Source organism: Scatophagus argus, chromosome 4, assembly GCF_020382885.2.
Source record: "Scatophagus argus isolate fScaArg1 chromosome 4, fScaArg1.pri, whole genome shotgun sequence".
In the NCBI taxonomy this organism is placed as follows: Eukaryota; Metazoa; Chordata; class Actinopteri; family Scatophagidae; genus Scatophagus; species Scatophagus argus.
This window is the reverse complement of record NC_058496.1, coordinates 27,265,573-27,287,025: the sequence shown is the minus strand read 5'-3', so window position 1 is coordinate 27,287,025 and position 21,453 is coordinate 27,265,573. Positions and strand designations below refer to the sequence as shown.

The 21,453-nt window shown below is 45.4% G+C and overlaps 1 protein-coding gene across 1 annotated transcript in view; it reads right to left on the bottom strand.

Moving 5' to 3' along the window:
- The window catches only part of pdzd2 (PDZ domain containing 2), a 101,766-nt gene that overhangs the window by 76,033 nt on the left and 4,280 nt on the right, over positions 1-21,453 (bottom strand). Inside the window, exon 4 of the mRNA XM_046386104.1 lies at positions 3,225-3,738. Within this exon, the coding sequence (XP_046242060.1) occupies positions 3,225-3,738 (514 nt within the window). The remainder of the gene's footprint in view (positions 1-3,224; positions 3,739-21,453) is intronic.

Here is a 21,453-nt window from a genome sequence, read left to right as displayed (position 1 = left end):
TAATTTCCATTTGAAATGTATTTTTGTATAGTATAATTTATCATCTGTATATTTCCTCTTGTAAATTATCTCCATAGTACATACTTTGCGACAGTGGCAAGGAAAAATTTTCTGCCTTTTAGAAGGCAGAAACCTTGGAGCAGACTCCGGCTCAAGATGGGCAGCCATCTGCCTTGAGCGGTTGGGTTAAGAGAAGTAGTCTATTACTGAAGATTAATTGAGGATAACAAGCATAACCCCAGGTTTCTGTTCAGCACTGTAGACAGGCCGAAAGAGTGCAATAGTGCTATCAAGCCTTGTATCCCTGTAACCTTCAGCAGCAATGACTTTATGACCTTTTATAATTTCAAGATTTTAAACATAAGAGACAAAAATCAACACCTACTGACCTCAGCTGGTACTGACATCGACATTCAAACACTGGAACCTTAGAAACAGCAGTACAACCAGATAATTATTTTGACTGCTTTTCTCCCATTGACCCTCATCAGTTAAATGCACTCATATTTTCATCTAAACCAACAACATGCCTCTTAGATTCCATTCCTACTAAGCTATTTAAAGAAGTTTTACCCTTACTTAGCACCTGTCTATTAGATATGAGCAATCTGTCCCTAATAACAGGCTATGTACCCCAGTTCTTTAAAGTAGCTGTAGCCAAACCTCTCCTTAAAAAGCACACACTTGACCCAGAGGTTTGAAGCAACCACAGACCAATATCTAACCTTCCATTTCTCTCCAAGACTTTCTTCATAGTAATAGCTTATTTGGGGGTTTTCAATCTGGCTTTAGAGCTCATCATAGCACAGAGACGGCATTAGTCAAAGTCACAAATGACCTTCTACTGGCATCAGACAAGGGACTTATCTCTGTCCTTGTACTGTTGGACCTTAGTGCTACATTTGACACCATCGACCATTCCATCTTATTACACAGATTGGAACATCTAATTGGCATTAAAGGAAATGCTTTAAGCAGGTTTCAGTCCTATATATCAGATCTCAATTTGTTCATGTTAATGATGCATCGTCCATTCTCACAAAAGTTAGTCACAGAGTTCCCCAAGGTTCTGTCCTCAGGCCAATACTATTCAACGTCTATATGCTCGCCAACGGTGGTATTCTTTGGAAACACTCCATACATTTTCATTCTTATGCAGATGACACACAACTGTACTTGTCAATGAAACCAGACGAAACAAATCAACTAGTCAAACTTAGGCATGTCTTAATGACATAAAAACCTGGATGACTTGCAATTTCCTACTTCTAAATTCAGACAAAACTGACGTTACTGTTATTGTTATTGCCCTAATCACCTTAGAAACAAATTATCCAATGATATAGCAATGCTAGATGGCTTAGCCTTGTCCTCAAGCTCCACCGTAAGGAATCTAGGAGGTTCAAAAGAACATGTCCATTAACTCACACATAACACACATTTCAAAGACTGTTTTCTTTCACCTCTGCAAATTGCAAAAATTTTAAAAAAATATTGCAAAATTTTAAAAAAATATTGCAAAAAATTAGGCACATTCTGAGTCAGAAAGATGCAGAAAAATTAGTCCATGCATTTATTACTTCCAGGCTGGATGATTGTAACTCCGTTTTATCAGGTTGCCCCAACAAGTGTCAAAACATTCTCCAGCTAATCCAGAGCGCTGCTGCACGAATACTTACAAGAGCGAGCATGAGAGATCATATTTGTCCTGTACTGGCTTCTCTACATTGGTTACCTGTAAAATTCAGGATAGAGTTTAGCATTCTTCTCCTCATATACAATGGCCAGAATGGCCAGACACCATCATCTCTTAAAGAGTTGATAGTTCCCTATTATCCGACCCCAGCTTTACGTTCCCAAGATGCATGGTTACTTGTGTTTCCTAGAGTCTTCAAAGTAGATTGGGAACCAGAGCCTTTAGTTATCAAGCTCCTCTACTGTGGAACCATCTTCTGGTTTCGGTCCAGGAGGCAGACACCCTCTCTGGTATTATTACTGCTGCTATGCTATGCAGAGTAGCCTTAAAACTTTCCTGTTTGATAAAGCTTATAGTTAGGGCTGGCCTAGGCCGGCCCCTAGTTATGCTGCTATAGGCTTAGACTGCCGGGGGATCTCCCACAATGCACTGAGCTCTCTCTTCCTCTCCCTCTCCTTTTGCACACATTTATGTCCCATTAATGCATGTTACTACCTCAACTTCTTCCCTGGAGTCCTTGTGGTTTCTCGTCTTGTAGGATCCCAAGGACCGTTTTTGGACCTGCTGCTGTGGTGCTGCTTGAAATTTACTGCGATTACTACTGTTTAGTCATAATCTGTTTTAATTCCATTACTACTCTGCACAGCTGCTACCATTATCATTGTTACTACTCTTGCCATCATAATCACCATAGTACCTCGTGTATACTTCATTATCATTATCTATAGTTCCAACACTTCTGGTATTATTGCTGCTGCTATGCATCTCTGCTTATGTGCTCCTTCTCTCACACCCCGTGCGACAGTGGTGAGGGAGAATGTTGAGTTGTAAATGTATTACAATTTAAAACAGTTTGGTCTAGACCTCTAATTATAAAGTAAGTGTCATGAGATAACTTTTGTTGTAAATTGGCTCTATATATCTCTTTCTAAAGAGATAAAGTTTCATAGCCGTGTGTATTCTAATAGAGAGAACGCACATCAGGAGTTTTACATAGCCAAGTTTATTTTCACTCTGTCAAGAGGTTTTCTTTCGCTGCCAGCGCTCAATAAAGTCTGTTGAATTTCACTTGAGTCTCATCGTCTGAATCCTGCCCACAGTCCAAGCCTGACAGCCCTTCCTTTTTAGTCTAGCTTTTAACTGAATTTGTTTCACACATTGTCTCATACATTTTACTTGGTATTTTCTTTTATTCTCTGTTTATATTATGGATTACTTTACTTTAAATCCCAAAGTTTTTAATTTTGTTTTTTTAACCTCACATTCTATATTAATTATTTCAATTTTAATTTGGTTTTCCTGTTATTGTGTATATTGTGCTATATAAATAGTCTGACTGATTTATTGAAAGTTTATGAAAATGTGAATCAGGATTTTAATTTTCTTGACCTCAAGTGATTCATCTCAATTCAGACTAAAATCTCTCATCCTCAGAATAAAGATGTGACACAAACAGAAAGTAGTGCAACCCCTCATTTTATCAGTGAAATTGCGCATTAGAGCCCTGTATGTCAACAGTGTGTCATACCTGGCTTGAAGATTCACTGCTGAAAGAGGTCCTTTTGCACTGAAACAGCTGATGATGACATCTGACAGGCAGGGTGGCAGTGGCTCCACTGTGTAAATGCTGTGGAATAGTTCCCACCTGATGAAAAGTGTCAGAGCTGTCCTCTGTGGGTGTATGTGTGAATAGGATGTAACCCGAGCGGTCATCTGGATGACTGATCCCTGCATCACTGGGAACAGAAGAGCTATAGCAACTGTAACAGCTCTGGTGTTCTGAATCAGTACTGTTCCTGCTGTCTCGGTTAAAGGATGATCGTGCTATGACACCAAACTTGCGTGTTCGTCTGCAGTTTGTTAAAGTGTCAGAGGGCTCAGAAGCGGTTCTGTCCTGCTGCTGGTCTTCACAGCTGTCACTGCTGACAGGGCCACTGATGGTGTCACTGACATCACACGGTGGTGGAGGAGCCTTCCGCTTGACTCTCCGCAGCATGATCAGGTAGATAGAGCCTCCATTCCAGCACTGGTCAGCCAGGTAACTATAAGAAAGCATTGCTGTCATTACATACAGGTTCTCAGAAAGATTGAGCTGAATGGCACTGGACTTGATTATGTCTTTGAAGACATTCTGCCACTCATCCAAGGGGCTTCATCAGTTCATGCTCATCAGACTAGCCTAGTCTAGGTCGTCCTGGTCAATAAAATTAATGATTGGTTTTAATTTTCTTGTTTTTGATAATAATAACACAGGTGGTAAGGAGTGCTTTAGTAAGGTTCAAATGTATATTATGCATCATTAGCATGATTGTTCTGAGGGTTATATACAAAGTTCTGTTTACAGAGTTACAGCATTATCTCTGAATTTCAGTAATGAAGTGAAGGTTTATCACACATAATAGAAATAACTTGCAAAAACTCCACTGCAAACCATTGTAACCTGGTTTCACAGCTATTTAGTCACACTGACAAACATTACAGCCAGATTTGTTTTCAAGAAGTCTCTTCTTTATTTGATGGAATGGACTGATAACTGTATCTGTCCCTTTTGGTGACCACATGCAGACAACATGAGAAGCCATTACCGTCTGTTCATTCACAAGTGTGAGGGACTGGAGTGGGAACTTTCTTTGTGGTTAGCACTGTAACAGCAAGTCTCCACTATCTCCTTCAAGACATGCAAAATATACACCAACCAGCCATAACATTATTACCAGAAGTCTAATACAGAGAGGGGCCATTGAGCCATTGCTCCCTACGTGCATCAGTAAGCCTTAGCTGCCCATGACCTTGTCATCATTTCAAAGGTTTTCCTTTCTTGGACTACTTTTGATAGGTCCTGACAACTGCAGATCGGGAATATCCCACAAAAGCTGCAGTTTTGGATATGCTCTGATTCAATCTAGCAATCACAATTTGGCCCTTGTCAAAGTCACTCAAATCCTTGCACTTGTCCATTTTTTCTGCTTTCAACACATCAACTTCAAGGACAACATGTTCACTTGCTGTTTAAGATAAGATGGACTTTATTGATCCCGCAGTGGGGAAATTCACTTGTCGTGGCAGCTCACAAGAACAGAAGAAGAGTGCAAAAAGCAAAAGGTGTGCAAAACCAGTTACAAAAAAATATAGAGGGAAAATAAATTAACAATTTACAAGGTACAGTAAACACAGTACAATATACAGCTATATACAAGTCCTCATAAGGGAGGAAAAGAGCTTTGACAAAGCACAATATCACCGTCTTTATCCGCAAGATTCTATCCCTTGCTTATATGGACTTCCAAAAATCCACAAAGAAGGGGCTCCACTCAGACCCATTGTCAGCAGCATTAACTCGGTCACCTACAACATTGCCAAACACGTGGCAAACATCCTGGCTCCCTTGGTGGGCAACACCCCCCACCACATACAAAATTCCATTGATTTTGTGAACAAAGTCTGGAACTTAAAAATGGATCCGGATGAAACCATGGTTTCCTACGACGTGACTTCTCTGTTCACTTGTATACCAACCATGGAAGCTTTGGAAACAGTAAGAGAGCGACTTACACAGGACGACTCCCTCCAGGACAGAACAAAACTCAGACCAGAACACATATGCCAACTTCTGGATTTGTGCCTGAACACCACATATTTCTAGTTCAATGGCAAATTTTACAGACAGAAATATGGCTGTGCCATGGGTTTACCAGTATCTCCCATTGTGGCCAATTTATACATGGAGGAAGTGGAACGCAAGGCCCTGAACTCCTTTGAAGGAGCAACACCGAGCCACTGGTTCAGATATGTGGATGACACGTGGGTCAAAATCAAAATGCAAGAAGTGCAAGCCTTTACTGAACATATCAACTCAGTGGACAAGAACATCAAGTTCACCAGAGAAGATGTCAAAGATAATAGTTTGCCCTTCTTAGATTGTGACGTCCACATAGAAAAGGACAGGAGCCTCCACATTGGGGTATACAGGAAACCCACACACACAGACCAATACCTCCTTTTCGACTCACACCACCCTTTGGAACACAAACTTGGTGTTATCAGAACCCTGCAACACAGAGCTGATAAGGTACCCACCAGCTCGGAGGCCCAAGGGGAAGAACACAAACACCTGAGGGATGCCCTCAAAACGTGTGGTTATCCCAGTTGGACCTTTGTGAAAACTGCAGCTGGTTCCAGGAAGAACACCACCAAGGTGGTTGAGGAGGAAAAACAGGACAAAAGAAACAACATAGTCATCCCATATGTATCCGGGGTATCAGAAAAACTCAGAAGGATCTTCAGCAAGCACCATATCCCTGTGTATTTCAAACCCAGCAACACACTCAGACAGAGACTGGTACATCCCAAAGACAGAACACCACACACTCAGAAAAGCAATCTGGTGTATGCTGTCCAATGCAATGAGGAATGCAAAGACCTCTACATTGGGGAGACAAAACAACCACTACACAAGCGCATGTATCAGCACAGGAGGCCCAACTCCTCAGGCCTAGATTCTGCCGTCTACCTACACCTGAAGGAGAACACTCACTCCTTTGAGGATAACAATGTTCACATCTTGGACAGAGAGGATAGATGGTTTGAAAGAGGAGTAAAAGAAGCCATCTATGTGAAATTAGAAAAACCATCTCTCAACAGAGGAGGAGGTCTGCGACACCACCTATCTCCAATTTACAATGCTGCCCTTTCATCCCTTCCCAGGAGATTCAACAACTTAGCCTCTAAGAACAACTGCCATTCACAAAGGACCCCATGTGACTCTAACGACTGTCGTTACAGCACAATAGAGCATTAACGAAGTCGAAACCAACTTCACCATCCACAACGACTGTCTCTCAACGACTGTCGTTTGGCACAATGGGGCACTAAACGAGCCTATGACACCACTGGCCATGTGAATGCCTCCACAGAGGTTAAATACCTGGATCTCCACACCAGCTAGTTGGACTAGTCAAGCGAGCATGAACTGATGAAGCCTCTTGGATAAGAGGTGAAACGTCTTCAAAGACAAATAACTAAGTCCAGTTGCATTCGATTGAATTTCCTTGAGATAATCAGAAACGTCTTTATTGCCATTGTAAGTGAAGAGGTTTCACATTATTAGGAATTTGTCTTGGTGATTGGTGCATACATAGAATGTAACGAGTAACATATAATAGTATAATAAAATAAAATAAAAATAGAATAAGGTAAAACAAAATAAAATAAGATAAGTAAAACAAATATGCTTCTGGAGGTAGTCCAAAAGTGAGGTAGTGCAGGGTGGAAGTATAGTGCAAATATGTGAGGAAAACAGTGCAAATGAACCGCAGGTGGATAATAGCATGAGCAGAAATCAGTTCCTGTACTGAAGTAACTAAAGTGCAGGGCATCATGTTAGTCAGTTGGTGTTCAACAGTCCAACAGCAGAGGGGAAGAAACTGTTCTTGTGGCGTGAGGTTTTGGTTCGAATGGACCGCAACCTCCTGCTTGAAGGGAGTTTTTCCAAAGAGTCTGTGTCCAGGGTGAGAAGGGTCAGCTGTGATCCGACCTGCACGCCTCAGAGTCCTGGAGATGTACAGGTCTCGGAGAGATGGAAGCCTGCAGCCAATCACCTTCTCAGCAGAGAGCACAGCACACTGCAGTCTGTGCTCTGGCAGTGGCCCCAGCATACCACAGGGTGATGGAGGAGGTGAGGATGGACTCAATGATGGCCGTGTAGAACTAGCACCTTGAGTTTCCTCAGCTGCCGCAGGAAGAACATCCTCTGCAGGGCCCTTTTGATGAGGGAGCTGATGGCACTTGAGGTCCCGGGTGATGGTGGTACCCAGGAAGCGGAAGGAGCCCACCATGGAGATGGGGGTGTCTGTCAGGGTGGGGGAGGGCAATGGAGCTGGCAATTTCCGAAAGTCAATGATCATCTCCACTGTCTTCTGGGTGTCCAGGTCCAGGTTGTTGTTGCCGGGTGTCCGAGACATTCTTCCCCAGCCTCACATGCTGTTTCCTGTCTGTCAGGAAGTCAGTGATCCACCGGCAGATGGGGTCAGGCACGTTCAGCAGGGACAGCTTGTCCTGAAGGAGAGCTGGGTGGATCGTATTGAAGGCAGAGCTGAAGTCCACAAACAAGATCCTAACGTAGGTTCCCGGGGAGTCCAGATGCTGCAGGATGAAGTGTAAAGTCAAGTTGACTGCATCGTCTACAGACCCGTTGGCTCTGCAGGCAAACTGCAGGGGGTCCAGGAGGGGGGTTGTGATGGACTTAAGGTGGGACAGAACCAGGCGCTCAAATGACTTCATGACTACAGATGTCAGTGCCACAGGTCTGTAATAACTAAGTCCAGTGATCCTCGGCTTCTTGGGGACTGGAACTATGATGGAGGCTTTGAAGCAGACTGGCACATGGCATGACTCCAGAGAGGTGTTGAAAATGTCTGTGAACACTGGAGTCAGCTCGTCCGCACAGTGTCTCAGGGTGGAGGGGGACACACTTTCCAGGAGCCTTGTGAGGGTTCAGTTTCCTGAACAGCTTGTTAAGATCCTCCTTCAGGATAAAGAGGGCTGTGGTGGAGGAGGAGGGGTCCGAGGTGGATATTGGTGGAATGACTTCAGGGGTGTGGGGGGGGGGGGGTGAATGGCCGTGTTGATAGGGTGAGTGGGGGTGTCAGGGCCGGCGGATAGTCCATCAAAGCGACAGTAGAACTCATTCAGACTGTTGGCTAGTCGCAGGTCGTGAGTAGAGTGGGGGGCTTTGCGCTTGTAGTTGGTGATTTGCCTAAGCCCTTTCCACACAGGCCGAGTCATTAGCTGAGAATTGCTGTTGAAGTTTCTCAGAGTACAGTGATTTAGCACTTCTCACCTCCTTGCTAAACCTGTACTTGGCCTCTTTGTAGCTGTCTCTATCCCCACTTCTGAATGCAGATTCCTTCTCTAGCCTCAGCTGTCTGAGTTTAGCTGTGAACCAGGGTCTGTCATTGTTATTACTCACACTGGTGCGTGTTGGCACAATACTGTCCTCACAGTACTGGATATATGAGGTTACAGTATCTGTATACTCATCAAGACTATCCGAAGCAGCCCTAAACACGTCCCAGTCCGTTGAATCAAAACAGAAACGAAGCTCTTCTGCAGTATGGCTGGTCCACCTTTTAGATGTACTCACCACAGGTTTGGCGAGCTTCAGCCTCTGTCTGTATGTGGGAATCAGGTGGACCATGACGTGGTGAGATAGACCAAGAGCAGTGCGGGGCACTGTGCGATATGCTCCTCTTGTTGTGGTGTAGCAGTGATCCAGTGTGTTCTCCTCTCTGGTCGGGCATTTGATCAGCTGATTGTATTTGGGTAATTCTTGGCTCAGATTTCCTTTATTAAAGTCGGAACTGGAACCACACAGGAGGTCTTCCACAGGACAGGGACCTTCAGACTGAGGCTCAGGTTGAAGATGTACATGACCACCTCACATAGCCGGTAAGCACAGTCCCTAAGCAGTCTGGGGCTGATCCCGTCTGGTCCTACAGCTTTCCTGCTCTTCAGTCGCCTCAGTTCTCTTCTCACCTGGTCCGATGTTAAGAAGAGGGGTGGGGAGGGGAAAAGGGTGGACAGTAGGGGATCGGGGGGGGGGGGGGGGGGGGGGGGGGGGGGCGCTGATGGGGTGGGGGGGCGTTGGTGTGAAGTGGTGTGAAGACAGGGGGTGATGGGAGAAGGAGCAGAAGACAGTGATGGTCGGGTGATGGTGGTAGTGTCCGCTGGCTTGGAGATGTGTTGTTGCAATTTGGTTATTGGCAAAAGAGTCAATGATTATGGGAAATAATCATTAAAGCAAAAATCAGTGTATGTTTTATACACATAAAAATCAGGGCACCACCCTGTCACCAGGGACCAATAGCCAAATTAATTAATGGGAAATAACGGTTTCTCAGAATTATGAAGGATGATTCCGAGCACTGACTGTCACAAATTCAGCTGTTATTACAAGTACATTCACAATAACCACAGACAACGACAGGTTAAACTATAACAGGATTTATTAACCAGCAACAACCATCCAGGGATAAGTATCACTTTGTAATAAACACTATTATAATCTAAGTTTATCAACACACATTAACTATTAACTAAAGATAACACAGGTACAGCAGCAAGGGTATATCTATACATGGGTGTGCATATATACAGAAGTATGTGTGTGTGTGTGTGTGTGTGTGTGTGTGTGTGTGTGTGAGAGAGAGAGAGAGAGAGAGAGAGAGAGAGAGAGAGAGAGAGAGAGAGAGAGAGGTAGCGACGGAGTCACGTAAGTGGCGTCAGCAAGACCAAGATGGCAATAGTGTGGCACGCAGGACGTGCAGCTCAGAGCCAAGATGGCGATCACCCACGTAACATGGCTAACGTGGCAAACAAAGACTACAAAGGCAAAGATCCTCAAGCGCCACGTGTCTCGCGAGGAGATTCGTGATCACGTTCTCGGACTCATGCCCATGTAAAATATTAGAGAGATAATAACCCAGTAAAGATCATCACTTCAGTTCTTTTGAGTCTCACACTATCACCACGCAATAGCGGAGTCAGTAAACCGGAGTTTATCTGCTCAGATATTGGTCTTTTAACCGGTGGTGCGCGAGCTCGTTGGACTGATGGATTTAGATGATTGTTAACAAAAATTAAACGAGTGCGGCACTTACAAACGAAAGTCACACATTAGCAGCTCTATCTTAATGCTGGTAACAAAACTTAAATGATTGCAGTACATATAAGTCAAAGAAAATCATGTGTAAATAACCCTACTTTACACTATCTCTGCCTTAATAATGCGTCTGCCTTAATAATGCCTCGGCCCAGACATAAGCCTTACTGTGAGTTGCTCCGGTCCCTCGGAGTTAAAAAAACTAATAGTCCATTTAAACATTCGCCACAATGTCCTCAGCGGGGTGCTGGTGGTCTGTTGTTCCGCTCCTTTGGCGATGCGGCGTATCATTGTGTGTCTCTCAGCGGCAGCGGGGAGAATCATCGGTGAAGAAAAACTAACTTTGTTTCGTCCTTAAACAAAGTCGGCACACGGCTCGTTAACGTGCGATCAGCTGATCGCATCCAGAAAAAAAAAAAAGGAAAAGTTACAAAAAAAACACAGCAGTCCGTTTCTCGGCCTGCGAGTTGAAACAATGTGACCTAGGATTTTAAAGTGATGGTAATAATCAAACGTTTGATTGTTGCTCCCTTTCGGCGAGCTGGACACCTCGGAGAGCCTGGAATAGCTCTCATTGTCACAGCAAGCACGGGACAAAAGAAAGGAGAGAGGAAAAAGAGTCGCAGTGACCTTTTATTACCTGCATGACGTCACCATGCCAGCCATCTCCACCACCTGTGGAGATGGCTGGCACACAGCCAATGTCTGTGCCGGTCCTGAATTCGAACTCAGGAATTTACAACTAGGTGTACGCCATGGCGGGGTCTCTAAAAGTTAGCCACTCTAGCTCAGGCTTTATGGGTTACATGGAGGCCTCTCTATTGTTCTCCAGAGCGCATGGCCAGAGATCCCAACAGTGTGAAGAGGGGAGAGGATAGGTGGCAGAGAGGGTGGGGTTGGAATTAAATCTGTTGAAAAACAGGTTTACTTCACTTGCCCAGCACTGGTTGCCTTCAGTCTGTAGATTGGAAACAGTCTCTCACTGGCCTCATCAGTCCACACTTTCACAGACTTCTTCTGTGCAGGCTCTCTTCTCACCCTGGGTGTGTATTCAGGGAGCAGATGAACGAGACAGTGATCAGAGCGTCCAAGCGGGGGGAGGGGGCGGAGGTGTATGTGTCTTTGACATTAGCATACAAAAGGTCCAGCGTCTTGTTGTCCCTGGTGTGGCACTTTACATACTGTGTGAATGTGAGGAGAGTGGAAGATAGAGAGGCTCTATTGAAGTCTCCACTGATAAGCCGGAGGGACTGTGGGTGCTGTGTCTGCATCCTGGTCACTGCACTGTGGAGCAACTCACAGGCGGCTGCCGCATCGGCCGAGGGAGGGGTTTACACATTAAACACAATAACATGCGAAAACTCCCTTGGGATGTAATGAGGCCGAACGCCAACAGCGAGTACCTCAATGTCTTTAGTGCAGACTTGTTCCTTAACAGAGACGTGCCCCGGGTTGCACCATCTCTCAATAATAAACCCTGCCAGCCCCCCGCCTTTCCGTTTACCACAGTTCTCCACTCTCTGGTCAGCACGCACAAGTTTAAAACCATCCAGGGAAACCACAGAATCCGGTATCAGTCCATTCAGCCAGGTCTCAGTGAAACATCTAAGGCTGCAGTCCCTGTACTCCCTCTGCAGCCGGATCAGTGCCGTAAGCTTGTCAGTCTTATTGGAGAGGGAACAGACATTTCCCATAATAACGGAGGGTATATATGGTCTGTACCTCCGTTTCCTCTCCTGGATCTTCCGTTCCACTCTGCAGCCTCTCCTTCTCCTCCGTATTTCCGTGGGAATCTCTGGTTTGGTCTGGCTGATTAAGTTTGCAGACGACACCACCCTCATCGGTCTCATCTCGGACGGGGATGAGTCCGCCTACAGGAGGGAGGTGGACCGTCTGGTGTCCTGGTGCGGTAACAACCACCTGGAGTTGAACGCCCAGAAGACGGTGGAGATGATCATTGACTTTCGGAAAGTGCCAGCTCCATTGCTCCCCCTCACCCTGACAGACATCCCCATCTCCACGGTGGACTCCTTCCGCTTCCTGGGTACCACCATCACCCGGGACCTCAAGTGGGAGCTGACCATCAGCTCCCTCATCAAAAGGGCCCAGCAGAGGATGTTCTTCCTGCGGCAACTGAGGAAACTCAAGGTGCCTACCAAGATGATGGTTCAGTTCTACACAGCCATCATCGAGTCCATCCTCACCTCCTCCATCACCGTGTGGTATGCTGGGGCCACTGCCAGGGACAAGCACAGACTGCAGCGTGCTGTGCGCTCTGCTGAGAAGGTGATCGGCTGCAGCCTTCCATCTCTCCAAGACCTGTACACCTCCAGGACTCTGAGGCGTGCAGGTCGGATCACAGCTGACCCTTCTCACCCTGGACATGGACTCTTTGTAAAACTCCCTTCAGGCAGGAGGTTACGGTCCATTCGGACCAAAACCTCACGCCACAAGTTCAGTTTCTTCCCCTGTGCTGTTAGACTGTTGAACACAACTGACTAACATGCTGCCCTGCACCTTAGCAATTGATTTTGCTCATTCACTGTCCACCTGCAGTTCATTTGCACTGTTTACCTCACCCGCTTGCACTATACTCCACCCTGCACTACCTTACTTTGAACTACCTCCAGTAAAGTATTTATTTCACTTATTTTATTTTGTGTTACCTTATTCTATTTTATTTTTATTATTTTTTATTTTTTATTTTTTTATTTTTTATTTTATTTTATTCTTCAGTTATATGTTACTGTTATGTTCTATGTATGCACCAATCACCAAGACAAATTCCTAGTAATGTGAAACCTCTTCACTTACATGGCAATAAAGTCTTTTCTGATTCTGATTCTGGTTTCTCCGTGTAGAGAAGAGCAGGGCCACATAGAGCTAACAGCTGATCCCTGGTGTAAACAATAGAGCCATGGCGGAAGCTGAAGGGGTTCCCCAGTGGAGTGCCAAAAAGGTCAAAAAACAGCAAAAAACAAAACTAATGAAAGTGGAGTCCCTGTTTGCTTAATATATCCCACCCACTGCCAGGTGCCGTTGTAACAAGATAATCAATATTATTCACTTCACCTGTCAGTGATGATGATATCATTGCTCATCAGTGTATGTAAAACATTATGGTTGCTGTTTGTTAACACACAATTCAAAGTTGCCCGTTCAACCATAAGAGAGCAGCAGTAATTGAGTAACAGACAGTGAATAAGTAAAGAGAGAATCAATAAAATTAAATGTTATTTTTTGATTGTTCCACACAAAAGAGTTAGGTCGAGGTTTGCTCTTTTTTGGAAAGTATCACAAGATAACTTTGTTGTGATATGGAGTTATATAAATGAATTTTTTAAAAAAAACTAAAACAATCCTCAAGATTTTGTTTGAACACAACACAGTGGAAGTGGCATTTCAATCATTCATAAAAGTAGAATGGGAGGATGAGCCTTTAGCTATCAGGCACCCTTACTGTTGAACCAGTTGGCAGTTTACAAGCTGTCATGTTTGTCCTTTGTAATTTATGATGTTTACTGCATGTATGTTTCCCTCTCTCTTCATCCTCTCTGTCCTGTCTACCCCCCCACCACCAACACCCCCTCCACCCGGCCGACTATCAGCAGGATAGTTCTCCCTTGCAAGCTGGGTCCTGCTTAAGGTTTCTTCCTGTTAAAAGGGATTTTTCCTTGCCACTGTCTGGGGTTCATTTTCTGTTTGGACTTAGGGACTGTGCATGTTTAATTGCTGTTTTGGATCAGTTTTTGCATTTTTCTGTCACCCGGAGTCAGGTTGTTTTTTGTTAGACTGACAGAGTATTGTTTGTGTTTTTGAGGAAAATTAGTAAAAACCTTGTTTAATTTTTTCCAGTCTTTGTTGTTCTGCTTATATGGTGTCCTCTTAAGTTAAATCATAACAATATACTGGGACACACACTGAATTCGTTTTTACATTTTTACACACCTACCCCAATTTTCGATGGCACATAAACAATGGGACAAACTAACATAATTACAAATAAAAGGATTCTTTTTAACACTTGAATGAAAATCCTTTGCAGTCAATGATGCCTGAAGTCTGGAACCCATGGACATGACCAAATGTAGTTTTCTCCTTTGAGATGCTTTGCTCGGCTTTGACTGCAGTAGCCTTCAGTTGTTGCTTTTTTGTCATTCTTTCTGCCTTCTGTCTTGTTTTCTGTAAAAGAACGGCATGCTCTATCGCAGGCCTATTCAAATGGCGGCCCGCGGGCCACATGCGGCCCACACGCGGCCCAGATGCGGCCCAGACGCGGCTGACGTGATGCGTCACTAATTCCGTATAGGCCAATACCACGAGTCTCCAAAACTTAGTACATGCATTTTCATTTCAGTTCATTTCAGTTCAAAGCTAAGCGGGGAGCTAAAAGAAGTGATGGATGACGTGATGGCTATAGTTAACTTTATTCGATCCACGTCAAGCCTCCAACATCGCTTGTTCCGTCAGCTGTTGGCAGAAACGAATGCAGACCATTACGATCTCCTTTTGCACAACGATGTCTGATGGCTGTCCAAAGGCCGAGCACTGGATCGCTTCTGTCATCTCCGAGAGGAGATAGCGGTTTTTCTGCGCAACAACAAGCACAGGAAAGCGCATATCCACTTGAATCGCATGCGTGATGATGCATTCATGTCTGCTGTGTGCTTTCTAAACGACATATTCAAGCATCTGAATGACCTAAATTTGGCATTACAAGGCAGAGATAAAACGGTCATTGATCTTGTGGAACAGATGAGGGCATTCCCCGTCAAACTGGATCTTTTCGCCACTGACCTTACAGGCAGAATGATGCATTTCCCGACGCTCCGCGAATACATCGCATCCCCGACACAAATCACAGACGTGATGAGGGATTTCATTGCAAAGCTGAAAGAAAATTTTGCTGCACGACTGGATGGACTTGCTCTGCCCACGGAGGTTATGGCCTTTGCCAGAGACCCATTCACTGCTGCAAAAGAAGGAGACTTATCTGCCAGAGTAAAGCAAGCGGTCCATTCCATCGACGAGGGTAAATTCATTCTTGAACTTGTTGACATGCAGTCATCTGCTACCATGGCTGGTGTGCTTCGCAACGATGGGCCAGCAAAGTTCTGGAGTGATTTGAACTCACACCAATTCCCCAACATCAAGAAAGTGGCAATCTTCGTGCTCAGTATGTTTGGATCAACATACACTTGCGAATCGAGCTTTTCACATGTGAACGCAATTAAGAACAGTTATTGGTGCTCCCTAACTGACAACAAACTTCACCAGTGCCTTCGGATTGGGTTGACATCTTATGCACCAAACATCACAGATCTTGTGCAAAACAAAAAATGCCACTTCTCACACTGAAGGCAGCAGTGGGCTAATGTTCTGTTCAGTAACCTAATAAGCAATGAGAAATGTTGATAAATGTTGAAATTTTTGTTTGTTTTAAATAAAGGGCACAATAAAGAGTGTTGTTCAAGTGAATTTTGATTAGGCCTCTTCAATGTTGGATTGAAATGAAATAGACATAATAGAATATAGACATTTTTTATTTTGGCATAATAACAATAATAATAATAATAATAATAATAATAATAATAATAATAAAAAATAGATAGATAATCGGCTGTGCCACTTGTTAGTGACCTCGGAGAACTTGTGGCCCAGCTCAAGCTCTTGGATTCAAAATGCGGCCCTGAAGGAAAACTAATTGAATAGCCCTGCTCTATCGGGTTCAGATCAGATAAATGATTTGGAAAGAGAAGAATAATGCATTTCTTTGTCTTGAGAAACTAATTTGGTCTTTCTGATCTTGAGCGTTACCAGTGGTTTGCACATTGTTGTAAAGCCTCTGTATTTACATTCCTGAATCTTGAGAAACGTGGCCTAGAGGTTGGAGAAGCGACTTGGGTTTGGAGGGTCATCGGTTCAATTCCCCCACCGGACGGGCAGGAAAAATTTGGGTGTGGTGGAGTGATTAATGCGAAAAATGCTTCCCCCTCCTCCATTAGCTGGCTGATGTGCCCTTGAGCAAGGCACTTAACCCCCCAATATGCTCCCCGGGTGCTTGATGCTGCCCACTGCTCCTGTGTGTGTTTCACTGCATGTAATTTGCCGGGTGTTGCATGTGTGTGTTCAACTAAGGATGGGTCAAATGCAGAAGACGATTTCAGTGTGTGTATGTAAAAATATATATACTGCCAATAAAGTGATTCTTCTTCTTCTTCTTGGGCTGCCTTTGCTGTTGCTTTGATGTTTTCAGTCATTATCCATCTGCAATATGAAGCAGTGTCCTATCAATTTTCATCATTTGGCAGAATCTCCTCGAACCGCCACCCCTCCTCGAACCGCCACCTTAACGTGGTGGAGGGGTTTGAGTACCTGAATGATCCTAGGGGCTATGTTGCTGGGGGCTCAATGTCCCTGGTAAGGTCTCCCAAGGCAAACAGGTTCTATGTGACAGGTCACACAAAGAGCGGTTCAGAAGCCCCAGATGAAAGACAAAACAACAAAGAAGTGTACGTCGCCCAGATTGGCGTTACCGGGGCCTCACCCTGGAGCCAGGCCTGGGGTTGGGGCTCGCAGGCGAGCGTCTGGTGGCCGGGTCTCCGCCCACAGGACCCGGCAGGTACAGCCTGAATAAGCGACGTGGGCCCGCTCTCTCGTAGGCCCACCACCCGCGAGAGGGTTCAGAAGGGGCCAGTGCAATGTGGTTTGGGTGACAGCTGTGGACGGGGATCCCGGTGACCCAAATCCCGGACAGAAACTCTGGCTATTGGGACATGGAATGTCACCTCACTGGGGGGAAAGAGCCTGAACTTGTGCGGGAAATTGAGCGGTACCGGCTAGAGATAGTCGAGCTCACTTCCACACACAGCCTGGGCTCTGGAACCCAACTCCTGGAGAGAGGCTGGACTCTCTTCTACTCTGGAGTCGCCCATGGTGTGAGGCGGCGAGCTGGTGTAGGCTTGCTCATAGCCCCCCAGCTCAGCCACCAGGTGTTGGAGGTCTCCCCAGTGAACAAGAGAGTCATTTCCCTACGCCTTCGGGTCGGGGATAGGCCTCCCACTGTTGTTTCGACCTATGGGCCAAACAGCTGTGTAGAGTATGTTTTGGACACTCGGGTGAAGAGAGGGGCTGAGCTGTCCATTGATCACCACCTGGTGGTGAGTTGGATCCGCTGGTGGAGGAGGAAGCCGGACAGACTTGGCAGACCCAAACGTATTGTGAGGGTCTGCTGGGAACGTCTGGCAGAACCCTCCGAGGGGTTTTCAACTCACACCTCCGGGGGAACTTTGACCAGATACCGAGGGAGGCAGGGGACACTGAGTCTAAGTGGACCATGTTTTCCACCTCCATTGTGAAAGCTGCTGCTCGGAGCTGTGGTCGTAAGGTCTCTGGTGCCTGTCGTGGCGGTAATCCCCGAACCCGGTGGTGGACACCGGAAGTAAGGGATGCCGTCAAGCTGAAGAAGGAGTCCTATGGAGCCTGGTTGGCTTGTGAGACTCCTGAGGCAGCTGATGGATCGGAGGGCCAAGCGTGCGGCAGCCCGAGCGGTTGTGGAAGCAAAAACTCGGGTCTGGGAGGAGTTCGGGGAGGACCTGGAGGAGGACTATTGATCGGCCTCGAGGAAATTCTGGCAAACCATCCTGCGCCTCAGGAGGGGGAAGCAGTGCCCTGCTAATACTGTCTACAGTGGAAGTGGGGAGCTCCTGACTTCGACCGGGGATATTGTCGGAAGGTGGAAGGAATACTTTGAGGATCTCCTCAATCCTGCTGACGTGTCTTCTGTCATGGAAGCAGAGGCTGAGGACCCTGAGGCGGATCCATGCATTACCCAAGCCAAAGTCACTGAGGAAGTTCGGAAGGCATTTAACCGTGTTCCCCGTGGTCCGGGGTCCTTTGCTAAGGGCTGTGCAGTTTCTGTACTCTTGGAGCAGGAGTTTGGTCCGCATTGCCGGCAGTAAGTCGGACCTGTTCCCAGTGCATGTTGGCCTCCGGCAAGGCTGCCCTTTGTCACCGGTCCTGTTCATTATTTTTATGGACAGGATTTCTAGGCGCAGCCAGGGGCCAGAGGGTGTCTGGTTTGGGAACCACAGGATTTCTTCTCTGCTTTTTGCGGATGATGTTGTCCTGTTGGCTTCTTCAGGCCAGGACCTTCAGCATGCGCTGGGGAGGTTCGCAGCCGAGTGCTGGGATGAGAATCAGCACCTCTAAATTCGAGGCCATGGTTCTTGACCGGAATTAGGTGGTCTGTCCCCTCCAGGTTGGGGGAGAGTTCCTGGCTCAGGTGGAGGAGTTTAAGTATCTCGGGGTCTTGTTCACGAGTGAGGGAAGATGGGAACATGAGATTGACAGGCGGATTGGTGCAGCAACAGCAGTAATGCGGTCGTTGTATCGGTCCGTCGTGGTAAAGAGAGAGCTGAGCCGTAAGGTGAAGATCTCAATTTACCAGTCAATCTATGTTCCTACCCTCACCTATGGTCATGAACTTTGGGTCATGACCGAAAGAACAAGATCTCGGATACAAGCGGCTGAAATGAGCTTTCTTCGCAGGGTGGCGGGGCGCTCTCTTAGGGATAGGGTGAGGAGCTCTGTCACCCGTGAGGAGCTTGGAGTCGAGCCGCTGCTCCTCCACATCGAAAGGAGCTAGTTGAGGTGGCTTGGGCATTTGTTTCGGATGCCCCCTGGACGCCTCCCTGGGGAGGTCTTCCGGGCATGCTCCACCGGGAGGAGGCCCCGAGGAAGACCCAGGACACACTGGAGGGACTATGTCACTCGGCTGGCCTGGGAACGCCTTGGGGTCTGCCCGGAAGAGCTGGAGAAAGTGTCTGGGGAGAGGGAAGTCTGGGTATCCCTGCTCAAGCTGCTGGCCCCGCGACCCGGTCCCGGATGAAGCGGAAGAAGATGGATGGATGGATGGAGAATATGAGTAGAGACTACAGCCCTAAACACTTCAAAATTCATCCTGCAACTTTTATCAGCAGTCACATCATCAATAAACACCAGTGACCCGGTTCCATTGGCAGCCATACATGCCCATGCCACAACACTTCCTCCACCATGTTTGACAGATGCTGGTATGCTTCAGATCATGAGCTGTTCCTTTCGTTCTCTATGCTTTTTCTCTTCCGATCATTCTGGGACAAGTTAATCTTGGTTTCATCAGTCCAAAGAATCTTATTCCAGAAGTGGGTAGGCTTTTTTAGGTATTTTCTGGCTATGTTTTTCTGGCTAAATCTAATTTGGTCTTTCTGATCTTGAGCGTTACCAGTGGTTTGCACATTGTTGTAAAGCCTCTGTATTTACATTCCTGAAGCTGCTTTAAGCCTCTGCATTTACATTCCTGAAGCCGTCTCTTTACAGTAGACTTGGGCTTGCCTTCTCAAGAGCGTTCTTGACTTTGCCAAATGATGTGAAACATTTTTTCCAAATTGTTGTTTTGGCCATTCCCAGTATTTATTTTGTTTTGGGTTTTTTATTTCCAGTCTAATGATGACCACTTTCACTTGCATAGACACCTCTTTGGATCTCATGTAGAGTGTTCCAGTGAACAGATAGCAAATGCAAATGTAACACTCAGAATCAACTCCAGACCTTTATGTGCTTGATTGCCCATGTACTAACAAGGAAACACACCATACCTGGCCATAAAACTGCTTATCAGCCATTTGATCAGTTATAAGCCAACATGCCACACTTTTGTCAAACCCATTGAATTAAAGATGAAAGTCTCCACTTCACTCACATCTTGAGTGTTTCATTTCAAATTGAAAGTGGTGGTGTACAGAGGCAAAATGCCAAAAAAAAACTTCTCGCAATATATATGGACCTAACTGTACATGATTGTGAGAAATTATTTTTGTATTAAATAAATTTGATTCATATAAAAGCTTCACATTATGCCTCCCTACATTTACATGCAGCCTACACTTACAACATCAAATAGTTTTAACATTCATATGAGAGCTAAAATTCTTTGAAGTCATGAGACCACCTCATTACCCTGTCTGCTCTCGTCTGGGATGTGGCATCCTGTCAGAACACTCTCCCAGCTAAGCTTTTGTCTTGGAGCATCAGAGTAACTGTTGTTAGTTGTAAAGATTCAGTATGTAGATTTGGTATCTAGCACTGTGCCTGCATATGGACAGTAACGACACATATGTTCAAATGCTGTTCACTGACTTCAGTCCAGCATTCAACACAATAATGTTAAGTCTGGGTCTGCTCTGAGGTTTCTGCCTTCTAAAAGGAAGTTCTCCCGTGCCACTGTCGCCAAGTACTTGTTAATGGGGGTTTTGTTTGGGTCTCTCTAAAAATCAAACCTGCTCTAATTAGAAAGTGCCATGAGACAACTGCTGTTGTGATTTGGCACTATATAAATAAACTGGATTGAGTATTGTACCATACTGTGTTCATTGTCTTGCACATACTGTTATGGCACTGTTATATTTCATATTTGCACTGTCTGTCATGTTAAATGGGTGTATTTTTTGCTTTTTATTTATTCGTTTTTTTTATGTTAAATTTAACTTTTTTTAATACTTAGTACGTGTGCTCCTTTATGTAGCACCATGTAGCATCCCAGAGAAACGTTGTTTCATTGCTCTATGTACCGTAATGACAATAAGAATTCCTTGTAACCTTGTATATTGCAACCAACTGCACACCCTTCCTCTCACCCTCCCCTAGGATGGCTGCAAAAAACACACAACAAATTCTGAAAGTCCCTCTCTAAAACTAGTTTTTGGTTTGTTCATTCTGGGCTCTTCTAGCAACAAGGAAGCGCAACATGAAAAAGGACTTGTTTCCTCTGTACATACACTATATAGACGAGAGTATCCAGACATACCTCTTAATGGGACTGTTTTCAGGGGTTGGGCAAGGCACCTTACCGCCATTGAAGGGAAATCGTAATGCTTCTGCATATTGACACATTTTGAACAATGTTTTGCTTCCAACATTGTGGCAACAGTTTGGGGAGTGCCCTTTCCTGTTCCAGCATGACAGTGCGCCAGTGCACAAAGCAAGGTGAAAGCTGTTATGGCTGCAAAGCTGTCAATGTACTGTATTTAGAATGCCATGTCATTTACACCCCTGTCTA